The following is a 16,233-nucleotide window of genomic DNA, read 5'->3' on the forward strand; positions in this document are numbered from 1 at the left end:
CCCCAGAGACCAAGCACCGATCCCCAGAGACCAAGCACCGATCCCCAGAGACCAAGCACCCACCCCCAGAGACCAAGCACCCACCCCCAGAGACCAAGCACCCACCCCCAGAGACCAAGCACCCACCCCCAGAGACCAAGCACCCACCCCCAGAGACCAAGCACCCACCCCCAGAGACCAAGCACCCACCCCCAGAGACCAAGCACCCACCCCCAGAGACCAAGCACCGACCCCCAGAGACCAAGCACCGACCCCCAGAGACCAAGCACTGACCCCCAGAGAGTCCTTCTCCCATCTACATACAAAGCCTGAGAGTCCTTCTTCTCCCACCCACATACAAAGCCTGAGAGTCCTTCTCCCACCCACATACAAAGCCTGTGAGTCCTTCTCCCAACTACATACAAAGCCTGAGAGTCCTCCTTCTCCCATCTACATACAAAGCCTGAGAGTCCTTCTCCCACCCACATACAAAGCCTGTGAGTCCTTCCCCCAACTACATACAAAGCCTGAGAGTCCTTCTCCCACCTACATACAAAGCCTGAGAGTCCTCCTTCTCCCACCTACATACAAAGCCTGAGAGTCCTTCTTCTCCCGCCCACATACAAAGCCTGAGAGTCCTTCTCCCATCTACATACAAAGCCTGAGAGTCCTTCTTCTCCTGCCCACATACAAAGCCTGAGAGTCCTTCTTCTCCCATCTACATACAAAGCCTGAGAGTCCTTTTTCTCCCGCCTACATACAAAGCCTGTGAGTCCTCCCGCCCACATACAAAGCCTGAGAGTCCTTCTCCCATCTACATACAGAGCCTGAGAGTCCTTCTTCTCCTGCCCACATACAAAGCCTGAGAGTCCTTTTTCTCCCGCCTACATACAAAGCCTGTGAGTCCTCCCGCCCACATAAAAAGCCTGAGAGTCCTTCTCCCGCCCACATACAAAGCCTGAGAGTCCTTCTCCCGCCCACATACAAAGCCTGAGAGTCCTTCTTCTCCCACCTACATACAAAGCCTGAGAGTCCTCCTTCTCCCGCCCATGTACAAAGCCTGAGAGTCCTTCTCCCACCTACATACAAAGCCTGAGAGTCCTCCTTCTCCCGCCCACATACAAAGCCTGAGAGTCCTTCTCCCATCTACATACAAAGCCTGAGAGTCCTTCTCCCACCTACATACAAAGCCTGAGAGTCCTCCTTCTCCCGCCCACATACAAAGCCTGAGAGTCCTTCTCCCATCTACATACAAAGCCTGAGAGTCCTTCTCCTCCCATCTACATACAAAGCCTGAGAGTCCTTCTCCTCCCATCTACATACAAAGCCTGAGAGTCCTCCTTCTCCCGCCCACATACAAAGCCTGAGAGTCCTTCTCCCATCTACATACAAAGCCTGTGAGTCCTCCTTCTCCCATCCACATACAAAGCCTGAGAGTCCTTCTCCAGCCCACATACAAAGCCTGAGAGTCCTCCTTCTCCCGCCCACATACAAAGCCTGAGAGTCCTTCTCCCACCTACATACAAAGCCTGTGAGTCCTTCTTCTCCCGCCCACATACAAAGCTTGAGAGTCCTTCTTCTCCCATCTACATACAAAGCCTGAAAGTCCTTCTTCTCCCGCCCACATACAAAGCCTGAGGGTCCTTCTCCCACCTACATACAAAGCCTGTGAGTCCTACTTCTCCCATCTACATACAAAGCCTGAGAGTCCTTCTTTTCCCGCCCACATACAAAGCCTGAGAGTCCTTCTTCTCCCATCTACATACAAAGCCTGAGAGTCCTTCTTCTCCTGCCCACATACAAAGCCTGAGAGTCCTTTTTCTCCCGCCTACATACAAAGCCTGTGAGTCCTCCCGCCCACATACAAAGCCTGAGAGTCCTTCTCCCGCCCACATACAAAGCCTGAGAGTCCTCCTTCTCCCGCCCACAAACAAAGCCTGAGAGTCCTCCTTCTCCTGCCCACAAACAAAGCCTGAGAGTCCTCCTTCTCCCGCCCACGTACAAAGCCTGAGAGTCCTTCTCCCACCTACATACAAAGCCTGAGAGTCCCGCCCACATACAAAGCCTGAGAGTCCTCCTTCTCCCGCCCACATACAAAGCCTGAGAGTCCTTCTCCCATCTACATACAAAGCCTGAGAGTCCTTCTCCTCCCATCTACATACAAAGCCTGAGAGTCCTTCTCCTCCCGCCCACATACAAAGCCTGAGAGTCCTTCTCCCGCCCACATACAAAGCCTGAGAGTCCTCCTTCTCCCGCCCACATACAAAGCCTGAGAGTCCTTCTTCTCCCGCCCACATACAAAGCTTGAGAGTCCTTCTTCTCCCACCTACATACAAAGCCTGAGAGTCCTCCTTCTCTCACCTACATACAAAGCCTGTGAGTCCTTCTTCTCCCGCCCACATACAAAGCTTGAGAGTCCTTCTTCTCCCACCTACATACAAAGCCTGAGAGTCCTTCTTCTCCCGCCCACATACAAAGCCTGTGAGTCCTCCTTCTCCCATCTACATACAAAGCCTGAGAGTCCTTCTCCCGCCCACAAACAAAGCCTGAGAGTCCTTCTTCTCCCGCCCACATACAAAGCCTGAGAGTCCTCCTTCTCCCGCCCACATACAAAGCCTGAGAGTCCTCCTTCTCTCACCTACATACAAAGCCTGTGAGTCCTTCTCCCGCCCACAAAGCTTGAGAGTCCTTCTTCTCCCACCTACATACAAAGCCTGTGAGTCCTACTTCTCCCATCCACATACAAAGCCTGAGAGTCCTTCTTCTCCCATCTACATACAAAGCCTGTGAGTCCTCCTTCTCCCATCTACATACAAAGCCTGAGAGTCCTTCTCCCGCCCACATACAAAGCCTGAGAGTCCTCCTTCTCCCGCCCACATACAAAGCCTGAGAGTCCTTCTCTCACCTACATACAAAGCCTGAGAGTCCTTCTTCTCCCGCCCACATACAAAGCTTGAGAGTCCTTCTTCTCCCATCTACATACAAAGCCTGAGAGTCCTTCTTCTCCCGCCCACATACAAAGCCTGAGAGTCCTTCTCCCACCTACATACAAAGCCTGTGAGTCCTCCTTCTCCCATCTACATACAAAGCATGAGAGTCCTTCTTCTCCCATCTACATACAAAGCCTGAGAGTCCTTTTTCTCCCGCCCACATACAAAGCCTGAGAGTCCTTCTCCTCCCACCTACATACAAAGCCTGAGAGTCCTTCTCCTCCCACCTACATACAAAGCCTGAGAGTCCTTCTTCTCCCGCCCACATACAAAGCCTGTGAGTCCTTCTCCAACCTACATACAAAGCCTGAGAGTCCTTCTCCCACCTACATACAAAGCCTGAGAGTCCTTCTCCCACCTACATACAAAGCCTGAGAGTCCTTCTCCCACCTACATACAAAGCCTGAGAGTCCTTCTTCCCCTCGCCCAGGGCTGGTAGCACCCCTGCGTCCTGCACCCTCCTGGTCTACTTACCTTTGCCACAGCTCCTCATATCCGGCCCCAGGTCCACGCCGTCTGCACAGGCACAGGTGTATTTCGGGGAATGGCTGGAGATCTGAGGGGCGGCCAGGCACAAGTATTCACAGCCGCCATTCGGGAGTGGACCCTGGTTACAGGCGTTTACAGCTGCAAGACACAAAATCATTGAGTAGAAAGGAGGATGAGGCCCGGGCCGGAGGCAATGACACGAATCTGTGACACACGTGGCCCCAGGTTTATTACATCTGTAAGACACGTGGCCCCCAGGTTTATTATATCAGTGAGACACGTGGCCCCAGGTTTATTACATCTGTGAGACACGTGGCCCCCAGGTTTATTACATCAGTGAGACAAGTGGCTGCAGGTTTATTACATCTGTGGGACACGTGGCTGCCAGGTTTATTACATCTGTGGGACACGTGGCTCCAGGTTTATTACATCTGTAGGACACGTGGCCCCAGGTTTATTACATCTGTGAGACACGTGGCCCCCAGGTTTATTACATCTGTGAGACACGTGGACCCAGGTTTATTACATCTGTGAGACACGTGGCTGCCAGGTTTATTACATCTGTGGGACACGTGGCCGCAGGTTTATTACATCTGTGAGACACGTGGCTGCCAGGTTTATTACATCTGTGGGACACGTGGCCGCAGGTTTATTACATCTGTGAGACACGTGGCTGCCAGGTTTATTACATCTGTAAGACACGTGGCCCCCAGGTTTATTACATCTGTGAGACACGTGGCTGCCACGTTTATTACATCTGTGGGACACATGGCTGCCAGGTTTATTACATCTGTGGGACACGTGGCCCCAGGTTTATTACATCTGTGGGACACATGGCTGCCAGGTTTATTACATCTGTGGGACACGTGGCCCCAGGTTTATTACATCTGTGAGACACGTGGCTCCCAGGTTTATTACATCTGTGAGACACGTGGCTGCAGGTTTATTACATCTGTGGGACACGTGGCCGCAGGTTTATTACATCTGTGAGACACGTGGCCCCTGGTTTATTACATCTGTGGGACACGTGGCCGCCAGGTTTATTACTCTGGGACTTTGTACCTTTCGGCTGCTTTAACTGGTGAACGACCACGATGTCGTGGGGATTGTTGAGGTTCTCGGCCAGGACAGAGATCTCCTTTCCCGTCAGTCTGTTGGCGCTGAAGATGGCCTCATTCTCCAGATCCGTCCAGAAAACCTTATCCTGCAGGAACCAAAGGCGGGAGGTGATCAAACCCGGAGACGTGGAACATGGAAGATTCCATGGGATTGGAGATGAATGACGGCACGGCTGGTGGTGCCCCATGTGCCCTCACCTCAAATACGGCCAAACCAAAGGGGTGACTGAGCTTATCCTCCGACAAGATGAGCAGCTTCCTGCTGGAGCCATTGAAGTCCACGCTGGAGAGAGTATGCAGCTTGGAGTCCACCCAATACAGACGGTGGGTCAGGACATCTGGGGGAGAAGAAGGAGCGAGCGGTCATATAGAGGACAGCTGCATGTACCACACCTGTATCAGCCACACCTGTATCAGCCACACCTGTATCAGCCACACCTGCACGAGCCACACCTGCACGAGCCACACCTGTACGAGCCACAACCGCATAAGCCACAACCGCATAAGCCACAACCGCATGAGCCACACCTGTATGAGCCACACCTGTATGAGCCACAACCGCATGAGCCACAACCGTATGAGCCACACCTGTATGAGCCACACCTGTATGAGCCACACCTGTATGAGCCACACCTGTATGAGCCACACCTGTATGAGCCACACCTGTATGAGCCACAACCGCATGAGCCACAACCGTATGAGCCACACCTGTATGAGCCACACCTGTATGAGCCACACCTGTATGAGCCACACCTGTATGAGCCACAACCGCATAAGCCACAACCGCATGAGCCACAACCGTATGAGCCACACCTGTATGAGCCACACCTGTATGAGCCACACCTGTATGAGCCACAACCGCATGAGCCACAAGGGGAACCAGAAGATCAAGTCCTTCCACTTACCTAATGTGATGCCATTGGGCCACTCTATGTCATCAGAGACCAGCACCTGGCGGTCGCCCCCGTTCAGCCCGGCCTTCTCTATCTTAGCCGGGTCGCCCCAATCCGACCAGAACATGAACCTGGAAGCAAACATGTAGATAATAAATGTATACCGGACACCGGATCATAACCGGACACCGGATCAGAACCGGACGCCAGATGAGTCGTCTCCGTAGACCTCACCCAGTAGTCGGGTCCACGGCGATGGCTCTCGGGTCGCCCAGACTCTGGTTGAAGAGGGTTTTCCGTTTGCTGCCGTCGTTGGTCGCCACAGAAATCGTCTTATTTCCAGAATCCGTCCAGTAAATGTTCTTGTGGATCCAGTCCACGGCGAGACCCTCAGGGGAGTGGAGGTGACTGTTCACCAAGACGACGTGTTCTGCGGGGTCCGAGACCCGATCCAGAGGAGAACTGCAGAGAAAGTCATGGTTACAAGTTATACAGCAGTCACCCAGAGCGGAGAGGACAGTGCACAGCAGTGCGAGCTGCAGGGATCCCAGAGCACAGCAGTGTGAGCTGCAGGGATCCCAGAGCACAGCAGTGTGAGAGATCTCTAGAGCACAGCAGTGCGAGCTGCAGAGATCCAAGAGCACAGCAGTGTGAGATCCAGAGATCCAAGAGCACAGCAGTGTGAGCTGCAGAGATCCAAGAGCACAGCAGTGTGAGCTGCAGAGATCCAAGAGCACAGCAGTGTGAGCTGCAGAGATCCAAGAGCACAGCAGTGTGAGCTGCAGGGATCCAAGAGCACAGCAGTGTGAGCAGCAGAGATCCAAGAGCACAGCAGTGTGAGCAGCAGAGATCCAAGAGCACAGCAGTGTGAGCTGCAGAGATCCAAGAGCACAGCAGTGTGAGCTGCAGAGATCCAAGAGCACAGCAGTGCGAGCAGCAGAGATCCAAGAGCACAGCAGTGCGAGCAGCAGAGATCCAAGAGCACAGCCGTGTGAGCTGCAGGGATCCAAGAGCACAGCAGTGCGAGCAGCAGAGATCCAAGAGCACAGCCGTGTGAGCTGCAGAGATCCCAGAGCACAGCAGTGTGAGCTGCAGAGATCCAAGAGCACAGCAGTGTGAGCAGCAGAGATCCAAGAGCACAGCCGTGTGAGCTGCAGGGATCCAAGAGCACAGCAGTGTGAGATCCAGAAATCCAAGAGCACAGCAGTGTGAGCTGCAGAGATCCAAGAGCACAGCAGTGTGAGCTGCAGAGATCCAAGAGCACAGCAGTGTGAGCTGCAGAGATCCAAGAGCACAGCAGTGTGAGCTGCAGAGATCCAAGAGCACAGCAGTGTGAGCAGCAGAGATCCAAGAGCACAGCAGTGTGAGCTGCAGAGATCCCAGAGCACAGCAGTGCGAGCTGCAGAGATCCAAGAGCACAGCAGTGTGAGCTGCAGAGATCCAAGAGCACAGCAGTGCGAGCTGCAGAGATCCAAGAGCACAGCAGTGCGAGCTGCAGAGATCCAAGAGCACAGCAGTGCGAGCAGCAGAGATCCAAGAGAACAGCAGTGCGAGCTGCAGAGATCCAAGAGCACAGCAGTGTGAGCTGCAGAGATCCAAGAGCACAGCAGTGCGAGCTGCAGAGATCCAAGAGCACAGCAGTGCGAGCTGCAGAGATCCAAGAGCACAGCAGTGTGAGCAGCAGAGATCCAAGAGCACAGCAGTGTGAGCCATTGTGGGGACGAGTGTTCTTTGCCAAGTACTTACCTGTAAATTTTGCGATAGAAAAGGTCACACCAGTAAATCTTCTTGCTTATTACTTCCACGTCCAGAGATACAACATTTTTCAGCTGTGAGGCGAGACGCAAATAATCTCTGCGGACGAGGTCGATCTGGCGCAGCTCATGGCGGTTTGTAAAGATGAGATATGGGCTCTGGCCTATAGGAAACACAAGGTGATATACAATAATATATAATAAGTGGCAGCATCCGACCAATGCACAGGGAGAAATTCATGTATTGCCACGTGTCCAGCCACGTGTCCAGCTCCTGAGGCCTGAAGCCGGAACGTGGCAGTAAATGAATTTCTCACTAGGAATTGGTTGTGCTTTCTGCTTATATACTGCACGGTCCCGGTGCCGCTCTCTATGGGCCTGTATATATTATATATACACATTTGTATCCTCCCTGTAAACATGTTGGGTCGTCGGCTCATGAGGAGTTAATGTTCTCCCCTTAGTGGGCACTTACCCCGCACTTACCTGCTGCTTTGCACGTCTTGGTCATGGGGTCCATCTGAAATCCTTCATAACATTCACATTTATAATCTCCTTTATAATTGACGCAGATCTGGCTGCAAGCGTCCGGGTTCTCACACTCATCAATGTCTGAACGTACAAGGAAATATATGAGAATATGCAATAATATATATAATAGAGAGAGATACATAGACAAGAGGGAGAGGGACAAGAGGGAGACGGACAAGAGGGAGACGGACAAGAGGGAGACGGACAAGAGGGAGAGGGACAAGAGGGAGACGGACAAGAGGGAGAGGGACAAGAGGGAGACGGACAAGAGGGAGAGGGACAAGAGGGAGAGGGACAAGAGGGAGACGGACAAGAGGGAGACGGACAAGAGGGAGAGGGACAAGAGGGAGACGGACAAGAGGGAGAGGGACAAGAGGGAGACGGACAAGAGGGAGAGGGACAAGAGGGAGAGGGACAAGAGGGAGACGGACAAGAGGGAGACGGACAAGAGGGAGACGGACAAGAGGGAGAGGGACAAGAGGGAGAGGGACAAGAGGGAGAGGGACAAGAGGGAGACGGACAAGAGGGAGACGGACAAGAGGGAGAGGGACAAGAGGGAGACGGACAAGAGGGAGAGGGACAAGAGGGAGAGGGACAAGAGGGAGAGGGACAAGAGGGAGAGGGACAAGAGGGAGAGGGACAAGAGGGAGAGGGACAAGAGGGAGAGGGACAAGAGGGAGAGGGACAAGAGGGAGAGGGACAAGAGGGAGAGGGACAAGAGGGAGAGGGACAAGAGGGAGAGGGACAAGAGGGAGAGGGACAAGAGGGAGAGGGACAAGAGGGAGAGGGACAAGAGGGAGAGGGACAAGAGGGAGAGGGACAAGAGGGAGAGGGACAAGAGGGAGAGGGACAAGAGGGAGAGGGACAAGAGGGAGAGGGACAAGAGGGAGAGGGGCAAGAGGGAGAGGGGCAAGAGGGAGAGGGGCAAGAGGGAGAGGGGCAAGAGGGAGAGGGACAAGAGGGAGAGGGGCAAGAGGGAGAGGGGCAAGAGGGAGAGGGACAAGAGGGAGAGGGGCAAGAGGGAGAGGGGCAAGAGGGAGAGGGACAAGAGGGAGAGGGACAAGAGGGAGAGGGACAAGAGGGAGAGGGACAAGAGGGAGAGGGACAAGAGGGAGAGGGACAAGAGGGAGAGGGACAAGAGGGAGAGGGACAAGAGGGAGAGGGACAAGAGGGAGAGGGGCAAGAGGGAGAGGGGCAAGAGGGAGAGGGACAAGAGGGAGAGGGACAAGAGGGAGAGGGACAAGAGGGAGAGGGACAAGAGGGAGAGGGACAAGAGGGAGAGGGACAAGAGGGAGAGGGACAAGAGGGAGAGGGACAAGAGGGAGAGGGACAAGAGGGAGAGGGACAAGAGGGAGAGGGACAAGAGGGAGAGGGACAAGAGGGAGAGGGGCAAGAGGGAGAGGGGCAAGAGGGAGAGGGACAAGAGGGAGAGGGACAAGAGGGAGAGGGACAAGAGGGAGAGGGACAAGAGGGAGAGGGACAAGAGGGAGAGGGACAAGAGGGAGAGGGACAAGAGGGAGAGGGACAAGAGGGAGAGGGACAAGAGGGAGAGGGACAAGAGGGAGAGGGACAAGAGGGAGAGGGACAAGAGGGAGAGGGACAAGAGGGAGAGGGGCAAGAGGGAGAGGGGCAAGAGGGAGAGGGACAAGAGGGAGAGGGACAAGAGGGAGAGGGACAAGAGGGAGAGGGGCAAGAGGGAGAGGGGCAAGAGGGAGAGGGGCAAGAGGGAGAGGGGTAAGAGGGAGAGGGGCAAGAGGGAGAGGGGCAAGAGGGAGAGGGACAAGAGGGAGAGGGGTAAGAGGGAGAGGGGCAAGAGGGAGAGGGGCAAGAGGGAGAGGGACAAGAGGGAGAGGGACAAGAGGGAGAGGGACAAGAGGGAGAGGGACAAGAGGGAGACGGACAAGAGGGAGAGGGACAAGAGGGAGAGGGACAAGAGGGAGAGGGACAAGAGGGAGAGGGACAAGAGGGAGAGGGACAAGAGGGAGAGGGACAAGAGGGAGAGGGACAAGAGGGAGAGGGACAAGAGGGAGAGGGACAAGAGGGAGAGGGACAAGAGGGAGAGGGACAAGAGGGAGACGGACAAGAGGGAGACGGACAAGAGGGAGACGGACAAGAGGGAGACGGAAAAGAGGGAGACGGAAAAGAGGGAGAGGGACAAGAGGGAGAGGGACAAGAGGGAGAGGGACAAGAGGTAGACGGAGAAGAGGTAGACGGAGAAGAGGGAGAGGGACAAGAGGGAGACGGAGAAGAGGGAGACGGACAAGAGGGAGAGGGACAAGAGGGAGAGGGACAAGAGGGAAAGGGACAAGAGGGAGAGGGACAAGAGGGAGAGGGACAAGAGGGAGAGGGACAAGAGGGAGAGGGACAAGAGGGAGAGGGGCAAGAGGGAGAGGGGCAAGAGGGAGAGGGGCAAGAGGGAGAGGGACAAGAGGGAGACGGAGAAGAGGGAGAGGGGCAAGAGGGAGAGGGGCAAGAGGGAGAGGGGCAAGAGGGAGAGGGACAAGAGGGAGAGGGACAAGAGGGAAAGGGACAAGAGGGAGAGGGACAAGAGGGAGAGGGACAAGAGGGAGAGGGACAAGAGGGAGAGGGACAAGAGGGGGAGGGGCAAGAGGGAGAGGGGCAAGAGGGAGAGGGGCAAGAGGGAGAGGGGCAAGAGGGAGAGGGGCAAGAGGGAGAGGGGCAAGAGGGAGAGGGGCAAGAGGGAGAGGGGCAAGAGGGAGAGGGACAAGAGGGAGAGGGACAAGAGGAAGAGGGACAAGAGGGAGAGGGACAAGAGGGAGAGGGACAAGAGGGAGAGGGACAAGAGGGAGAGGGACAAGAGGGAGAGGGACAAGAGGGAGAGGGAAAAGAGGGAGAGGGAAAAGAGGGAGACGGACAAGAGGGAGACGGACAAGAGGGAGACGGACAAGAGGGAGACGGACAAGAGGTAGATAGAGAAGAGAAAGAGATAGATATATAAAAACTATCGGCCTCATCAGGTGGGGGGGCTGGGGTTGGGGGGGGGGGTGTAATTTCCTCTTATGTGAAACCTCATAAGTTTTGCCATTTAAAAAATCTCCTGCAAAGTCATGTAACAATGAGCAGAGAAGAGTCATATTTTGCCTGAGAAGAATCAAGTTCAGAGGCTGTAGGGGGGAGTGTCAATTTAGACAATCAACCTTCAGATCTGTAGCACCTACATGTTTTCATGTGTCCTATTAAAGACCAGAATCTCATCTTTCGGATCTCACCAGTCATATAGTTCTGGGATTTACAGGAAAGTCGGTTAGAAAACAATATATGCAGGTTCTGCTCTCATCTAGAAGATGCGATTGTTATCTTTAATATGACACCATCACCAAGGTGCTACAGAGCTGAGGATAGGGGAGTCTGAAGTGACAGTCCCACTGAGGTCTCTACACTTTACTCCTCTCAGGTACAATATGACTCTTCTCTGCTCGTAGTCACATGGGGAAGATTTTACACAAAAAGAGGGAAATATAGAAAGGACATTTCCTCCCCCACCTGAGGGAGGGGGTCAAATCTGCTGACAGGTTCCTCCTCTTTAGTCACATGACTCACCTCCGCAGGTCTTTTTGTCGATCAGCTTGTACCCCGGGGGGCAGTCACACTCGTGCCCCACCTTCAGGTCCCGGCAGATGTGGGAGCAGCCGCCGTTATTCATCAAACACTCGTTGACGCCTGAGAAAAGAGATTCAGAACTTCAGGGATTTCCTACGTATCGGAGCAGAGACCTGGAAGCTAAGAAATCCATCCCGACGTCTCCCATCACCCCGAGCGCCTCATGTAGGAGAAGACAAGACCCGGAGAGGTGTGTCCGTCACCCCCATCCATCCCGACTTCTCCCATCACCCCGAGCCCCTCATGTAGGAGAAGACAAGACCCGGAGAGGTGTGTCCGTCACCCCCATCCATCCCGACGTCTCCCATCACCCCGAGCGCCTCATGTAGGAGAAGACAAGACCCGGAGAGATGTGTCCGTGACCCCCATCCATCCCGACGTCTCCCATCACCCCGAGCCCCTCATATAGGAGAAGACAAGACCCGGAGAGGTGTGTTCGTCACCCCCATCCATCCCCACGTCTCCCATCACCCCGAGCCCCTCATGTAGGAGAAGACAAGATCCAGAGAGGTGTGTCCGTCACCCCCATCCATCCCAACGTCTCCCATCACCCCGAGCGCCTCATATAGGAGAAGACAAGACCGGGAGAGATGTGTCCGTCACCCCATCCCGACGTCTCCCATCACCCCGAGCCCCTCAAATAGGAGAAGACAAGACCCGGAGAGATGTGTCCGTGACCCCCATCCATCCCGACGTCTCCCATCACCCCGAGCCCCTCATGTAGGAGAAGACAAGACCCGGAGAGATGTGTCCGTCACCCCCATCCATCCCCACGTCTCCCATCACCCCGAACCCCTCATATAGGAGAAGACAAGCCCCAGAGAGATGTGTCGGTCACCCCCATCCATCCCGACGTCTCCCATCACCCCGAGCCCCTCATGTAGGAGAAGACAAGACCCGGAGAGGTGTGTCGGTCACCCCCATCCATCCCGACGTCTCCCATCACCCCGAGCCCCTCATGTAGGAGAAGACAAGACCCGGAGAGGTGTGTCCGTCACCCCCATCCATCCCGACTTCTCCCATCACCCCGAGCCCCTCATGTAGGAGAAGACAAGACCCGGAGAGGTGTGTCCGTCACCCCCATCCATCCCGACGTCTCCCATCACCCCGAGCGCCTCATGTAGGAGAAGACAAGACCCGGAGAGATGTGTCCGTGACCCCCATCCATCCCGACGTCTCCCATCACCCCGAGCCCCTCATATAGGAGAAGACAAGACCCGGAGAGGTGTGTTCGTCACCCCCATCCATCCCCACGTCTCCCATCACCCCGAGCCCCTCATGTAGGAGAAGACAAGATCCAGAGAGGTGTGTCCGTCACCCCCATCCATCCCAACGTCTCCCATCACCCCGAGCGCCTCATATAGGAGAAGACAAGACCGGGAGAGATGTGTCCGTCACCCCATCCCGACGTCTCCCATCACCCCGAGCCCCTCAAATAGGAGAAGACAAGACCCGGAGAGATGTGTCCGTGACCCCCATCCATCCCGACGTCTCCCATCACCCCGAGCCCCTCATGTAGGAGAAGACAAGACCCGGAGAGATGTGTCCGTCACCCCCATCCATCCCCACGTCTCCCATCACCCCGAACCCCTCATATAGGAGAAGACAAGCCCCAGAGAGATGTGTCGGTCACCCCCATCCATCCCGACGTCTCCCATCACCCCGAGCCCCTCATGTAGGAGAAGACAAGACCCGGAGAGGTGTGTCGGTCACCCCCATCCATCCCGACGTCTCCCATCACCCCGAGCGCCTCATGTAGGAGAAGACAAGACCCGGAGAGATGTGTCCGTCACCCCCATCCATCCCGACGTCTCCCATCACCCCGAGCCCCTCATGTAGGAGAAGACAAGACCCGGAGAGGTGTGTCGGTCACCCCCATCCATCCCGACGTCTCCCATCACCCCGAGCGCCTCATGTAGGAGAAGACAAGACCCGGAGAGATGTGTCCGTCACCCCCATCCATCCCGACGTCTCCCATCACCCCGAGCCCCTTATGTAGGAGAAGACAAGACCCGGAGAGGTGTGTCCGTCACCCCCATCCATCCCGACGTCTCCCATCACCCCGAGCTCCTCATGTAGGAGAAGACAAGGCCCGGAGAGATGTGTCCGTCACCCCCATCCATCCCGACGTCTCCCATCACCCCGAGTCCCTCAAATAGGAGAAGACAAGACCCGGAGAGATGTGTCCGTGACCCCCATCCATCCCGACGTCTCCCATCACCCCGAGCCCCTCATATAGGAGAAGACAAGACCCGGAGAGGTGTGTTCGTCACCCCCATCCATCCCCACGTCTCCCATCACCCCGAGCCCCTCATGTAGGAGAAGACAAGATCCAGAGAGGTGTGTCCGTCACCCCCATCCATCCCGACGTCTCCCATCACCCCGAGCCCCTCAAATAGGAGAAGACAAGACCCGGAGAGATGTGTCCGTGACCCCCATCCATCCCGACGTCTCCCATCACCCCGAGCCCCTCATGTAGGAGAAGACAAGACCCGGAGAGATGTGTCCGTCACCCCCATCCATCCCCCCGAACCCCTCATATAGGAGAAGACAAGCCCCAGAGAGATGTGTCCGTCACCCCCATCCATCCCGACGTCTCCCATCACTCCGAGCCCCTCATGTAGGAGAAGACAAGACCCGGAGAGATGTGTCCGTCACCCCCACCCATCCCGACGTCTCCCATCACCCCGAGCGCCTCATATAGGAGAAGACAAGACCCGGAGAGATGTGTCCGTCACCCCCATTCATCCCGACATCTCCCATCACCCCGAACCCCTCATATAGGAGAAGACAAGACCCGGAGAGGTGTGTCTGTCACCCCCATCCATCCCGACGTCTCCCATCACCCCGAGCTCCTCATGTAGGAGAAGACAAGACCCGGAGAGATGTGTCCGTCACCCCCATCCATCCCGACGTCTCCCATCACCCCGAGCCCCTCATGTAAGAGAAGACAAGACCCGGAGAGATGTGTCGGTCACCCCCATCCATCCCGACGTCTCCCATCACCCCGAGCCCCTAATGTAGGAGAAGACAAGACCCGGAGAGATGTGTCCGTCACCCCCATCCATCCCGACGTCTCCCATCACCCCGAGCGCCTCATGTAGGAGAAGACAAGACCCGGAGAGATGTGTCCGTCACCCCCATCCATCCCGACGTCTCCCATCACCCCGAGCCCCTCATGTAGGAGAGGACAAGACCCGGAGAGATGTGTCCGTCAACCCAATCCATCCCGACGTCTCCCATCACCCCGAGCTCCTCATGTAGGAGAAGACAAGACCCGGAGAGGTGTGTCCGTCAACCCCATCCATCCCGACGTCTCCCATCACCCCGAGCTCCTCATGTAGGAGAAGACAAGACCCGGAGAGATGTGTCCGTCACCCCCATCCATCCCGACGTCTCCCATCACCCCGAGCCCCTCAAATAGGAGAAGACAAGACCCGGAGAGATGTGTCCGTCACCCCCATCCATCCCGACGTCTCCCATCACCCCGAGCCCCTCATATAGGAGAAGACAAGACCCGGAGAGGTGTGTCCGTCACCCCCATCCATCCCCACGTCTCCCATCACCCTGAGCCCCTCATACATGAGAAGACAAGACCCGGAGAGGTGTGTCCGTCACCCCCATCCATCCCGACATCTCCCATCACTCCGAGCGCCTCATACAGGAGAAGACAAGACCCGGAGAGGTGTGTCCGTCACCCCCATCCATCCCGACGTCTCCCATCACCCCGAGCCCCTCATACAGGAGAAGACAAGACCCGGAGAGATGTGTCCGTCACCCCCATCCATCCCGACGTCTCCCATCACCCCGAGCGCCTCATATAGGAGAAGACAAGACCCGGAGAGATGTGTCCGTCACCCCCATCCAACCCGACGTCTCCCATCACCCCGAGGGCCTCATGTAGGAGAAGACAAGACCCGGAGAGATGTGTCCGTCACCCCCATCCATCCCCACGTCTCCCATCACCCTGAGCCCCTCATACAGGAGAAGACAAGACCCGGAGAGGTGTGTCCGTCACCCCCATTCATCCCGACATCTCCCATCACCCCGAGCCCCTCATGTAGGAGAAGACAAGACCCGGAGAGGTGTGTCCGTCACCCCCATCCATCCCGACGTCTCCCATCACCCCGAGCGCCTCATGTAGGAGAAGACAAGACCCGGAGAGATGTGTCCATCACCCCCATCCATCCCGACGTCTCCCATCACCCCGAGCCCCTCAAATAGGAGAAGACAAGACCCGGAGAGATGTGTCCGTCACCCCCATCCATCCCGACGTCTCCCATCACCCCGAGCTCCTCATGTAGGAGAAGACAAGACCCGGAGAGGTGTGTCCGTCACCCCCATCCATCCCGACGTCTCCCATCACCCCGAGCCCCTCATGTAGGAGAAGACAAGACCCGGAGAGATGTGTCCGTTACCCCCATCCATCCCGACGTCTCCCATCACCCCGAGCGCCTCATATAGGAGAAGACAAGACCGGGAGAGATGTGTCCGTCACCCCATCCATCCCGACGTCTCCCATCACCCCGAGCCCCTCAAATAGGAGAAGACAAGACCCGGAGAGGTGTGTTCGTCACCCCCATCCATCCCCACGTCTCCCATCAACCTGAGCCCTTCATATAGGAGAAGACAAGATCCAGAGAGGTGTGTCCGTCACCCCCATCCATCCCAACGTCTCCCATCAACCCGAGCCCCTCATATAGGAGAAGACAAGACCCGGAGAGGTGTGTCCGTCACCCCCATCCATCCCCACGTCTCCCATCACCCCGAGCCCCTCATATAGGAGAAGACAAGACCCGGAGAGGTGTGTCCGTCACCCCCATCCATCCCCACGTCTCCCATCACCCTGAGCCCCTCA

General features: G+C 56.1%; 1 protein-coding gene across 2 annotated transcripts in view; it reads right to left on the reverse strand.

Annotated features, from left to right (window-relative positions):
- Positions 1-16,233, reverse strand: part of LOC140104753 (low-density lipoprotein receptor-related protein 8-like) — a 170,610-nt gene that overhangs the window by 8,829 nt on the left and 145,548 nt on the right. For both annotated transcript variants that reach the window (XM_072128426.1, XM_072128425.1), the window contains 8 exons: positions 11,316-11,435; positions 7,710-7,835; positions 7,216-7,387; positions 5,704-5,931; positions 5,482-5,600; positions 4,775-4,914; positions 4,521-4,662; positions 3,444-3,596 (listed from right to left, as the gene is read on the reverse strand). In XM_072128426.1, coding sequence (XP_071984527.1) covers positions 3,444-3,596; positions 4,521-4,662; positions 4,775-4,914; positions 5,482-5,600; positions 5,704-5,931; positions 7,216-7,387; positions 7,710-7,835; positions 11,316-11,435 — 1,200 coding nt within the window. The remainder of the gene's footprint in view (positions 1-3,443; positions 3,597-4,520; positions 4,663-4,774; positions 4,915-5,481; positions 5,601-5,703; positions 5,932-7,215; positions 7,388-7,709; positions 7,836-11,315; positions 11,436-16,233) is intronic.

The sequence above is a fragment of the Engystomops pustulosus genome, chromosome 10 (assembly GCF_040894005.1).
Source record: "Engystomops pustulosus chromosome 10, aEngPut4.maternal, whole genome shotgun sequence".
Taxonomy (NCBI): domain Eukaryota; kingdom Metazoa; phylum Chordata; class Amphibia; order Anura; family Leptodactylidae; genus Engystomops; species Engystomops pustulosus.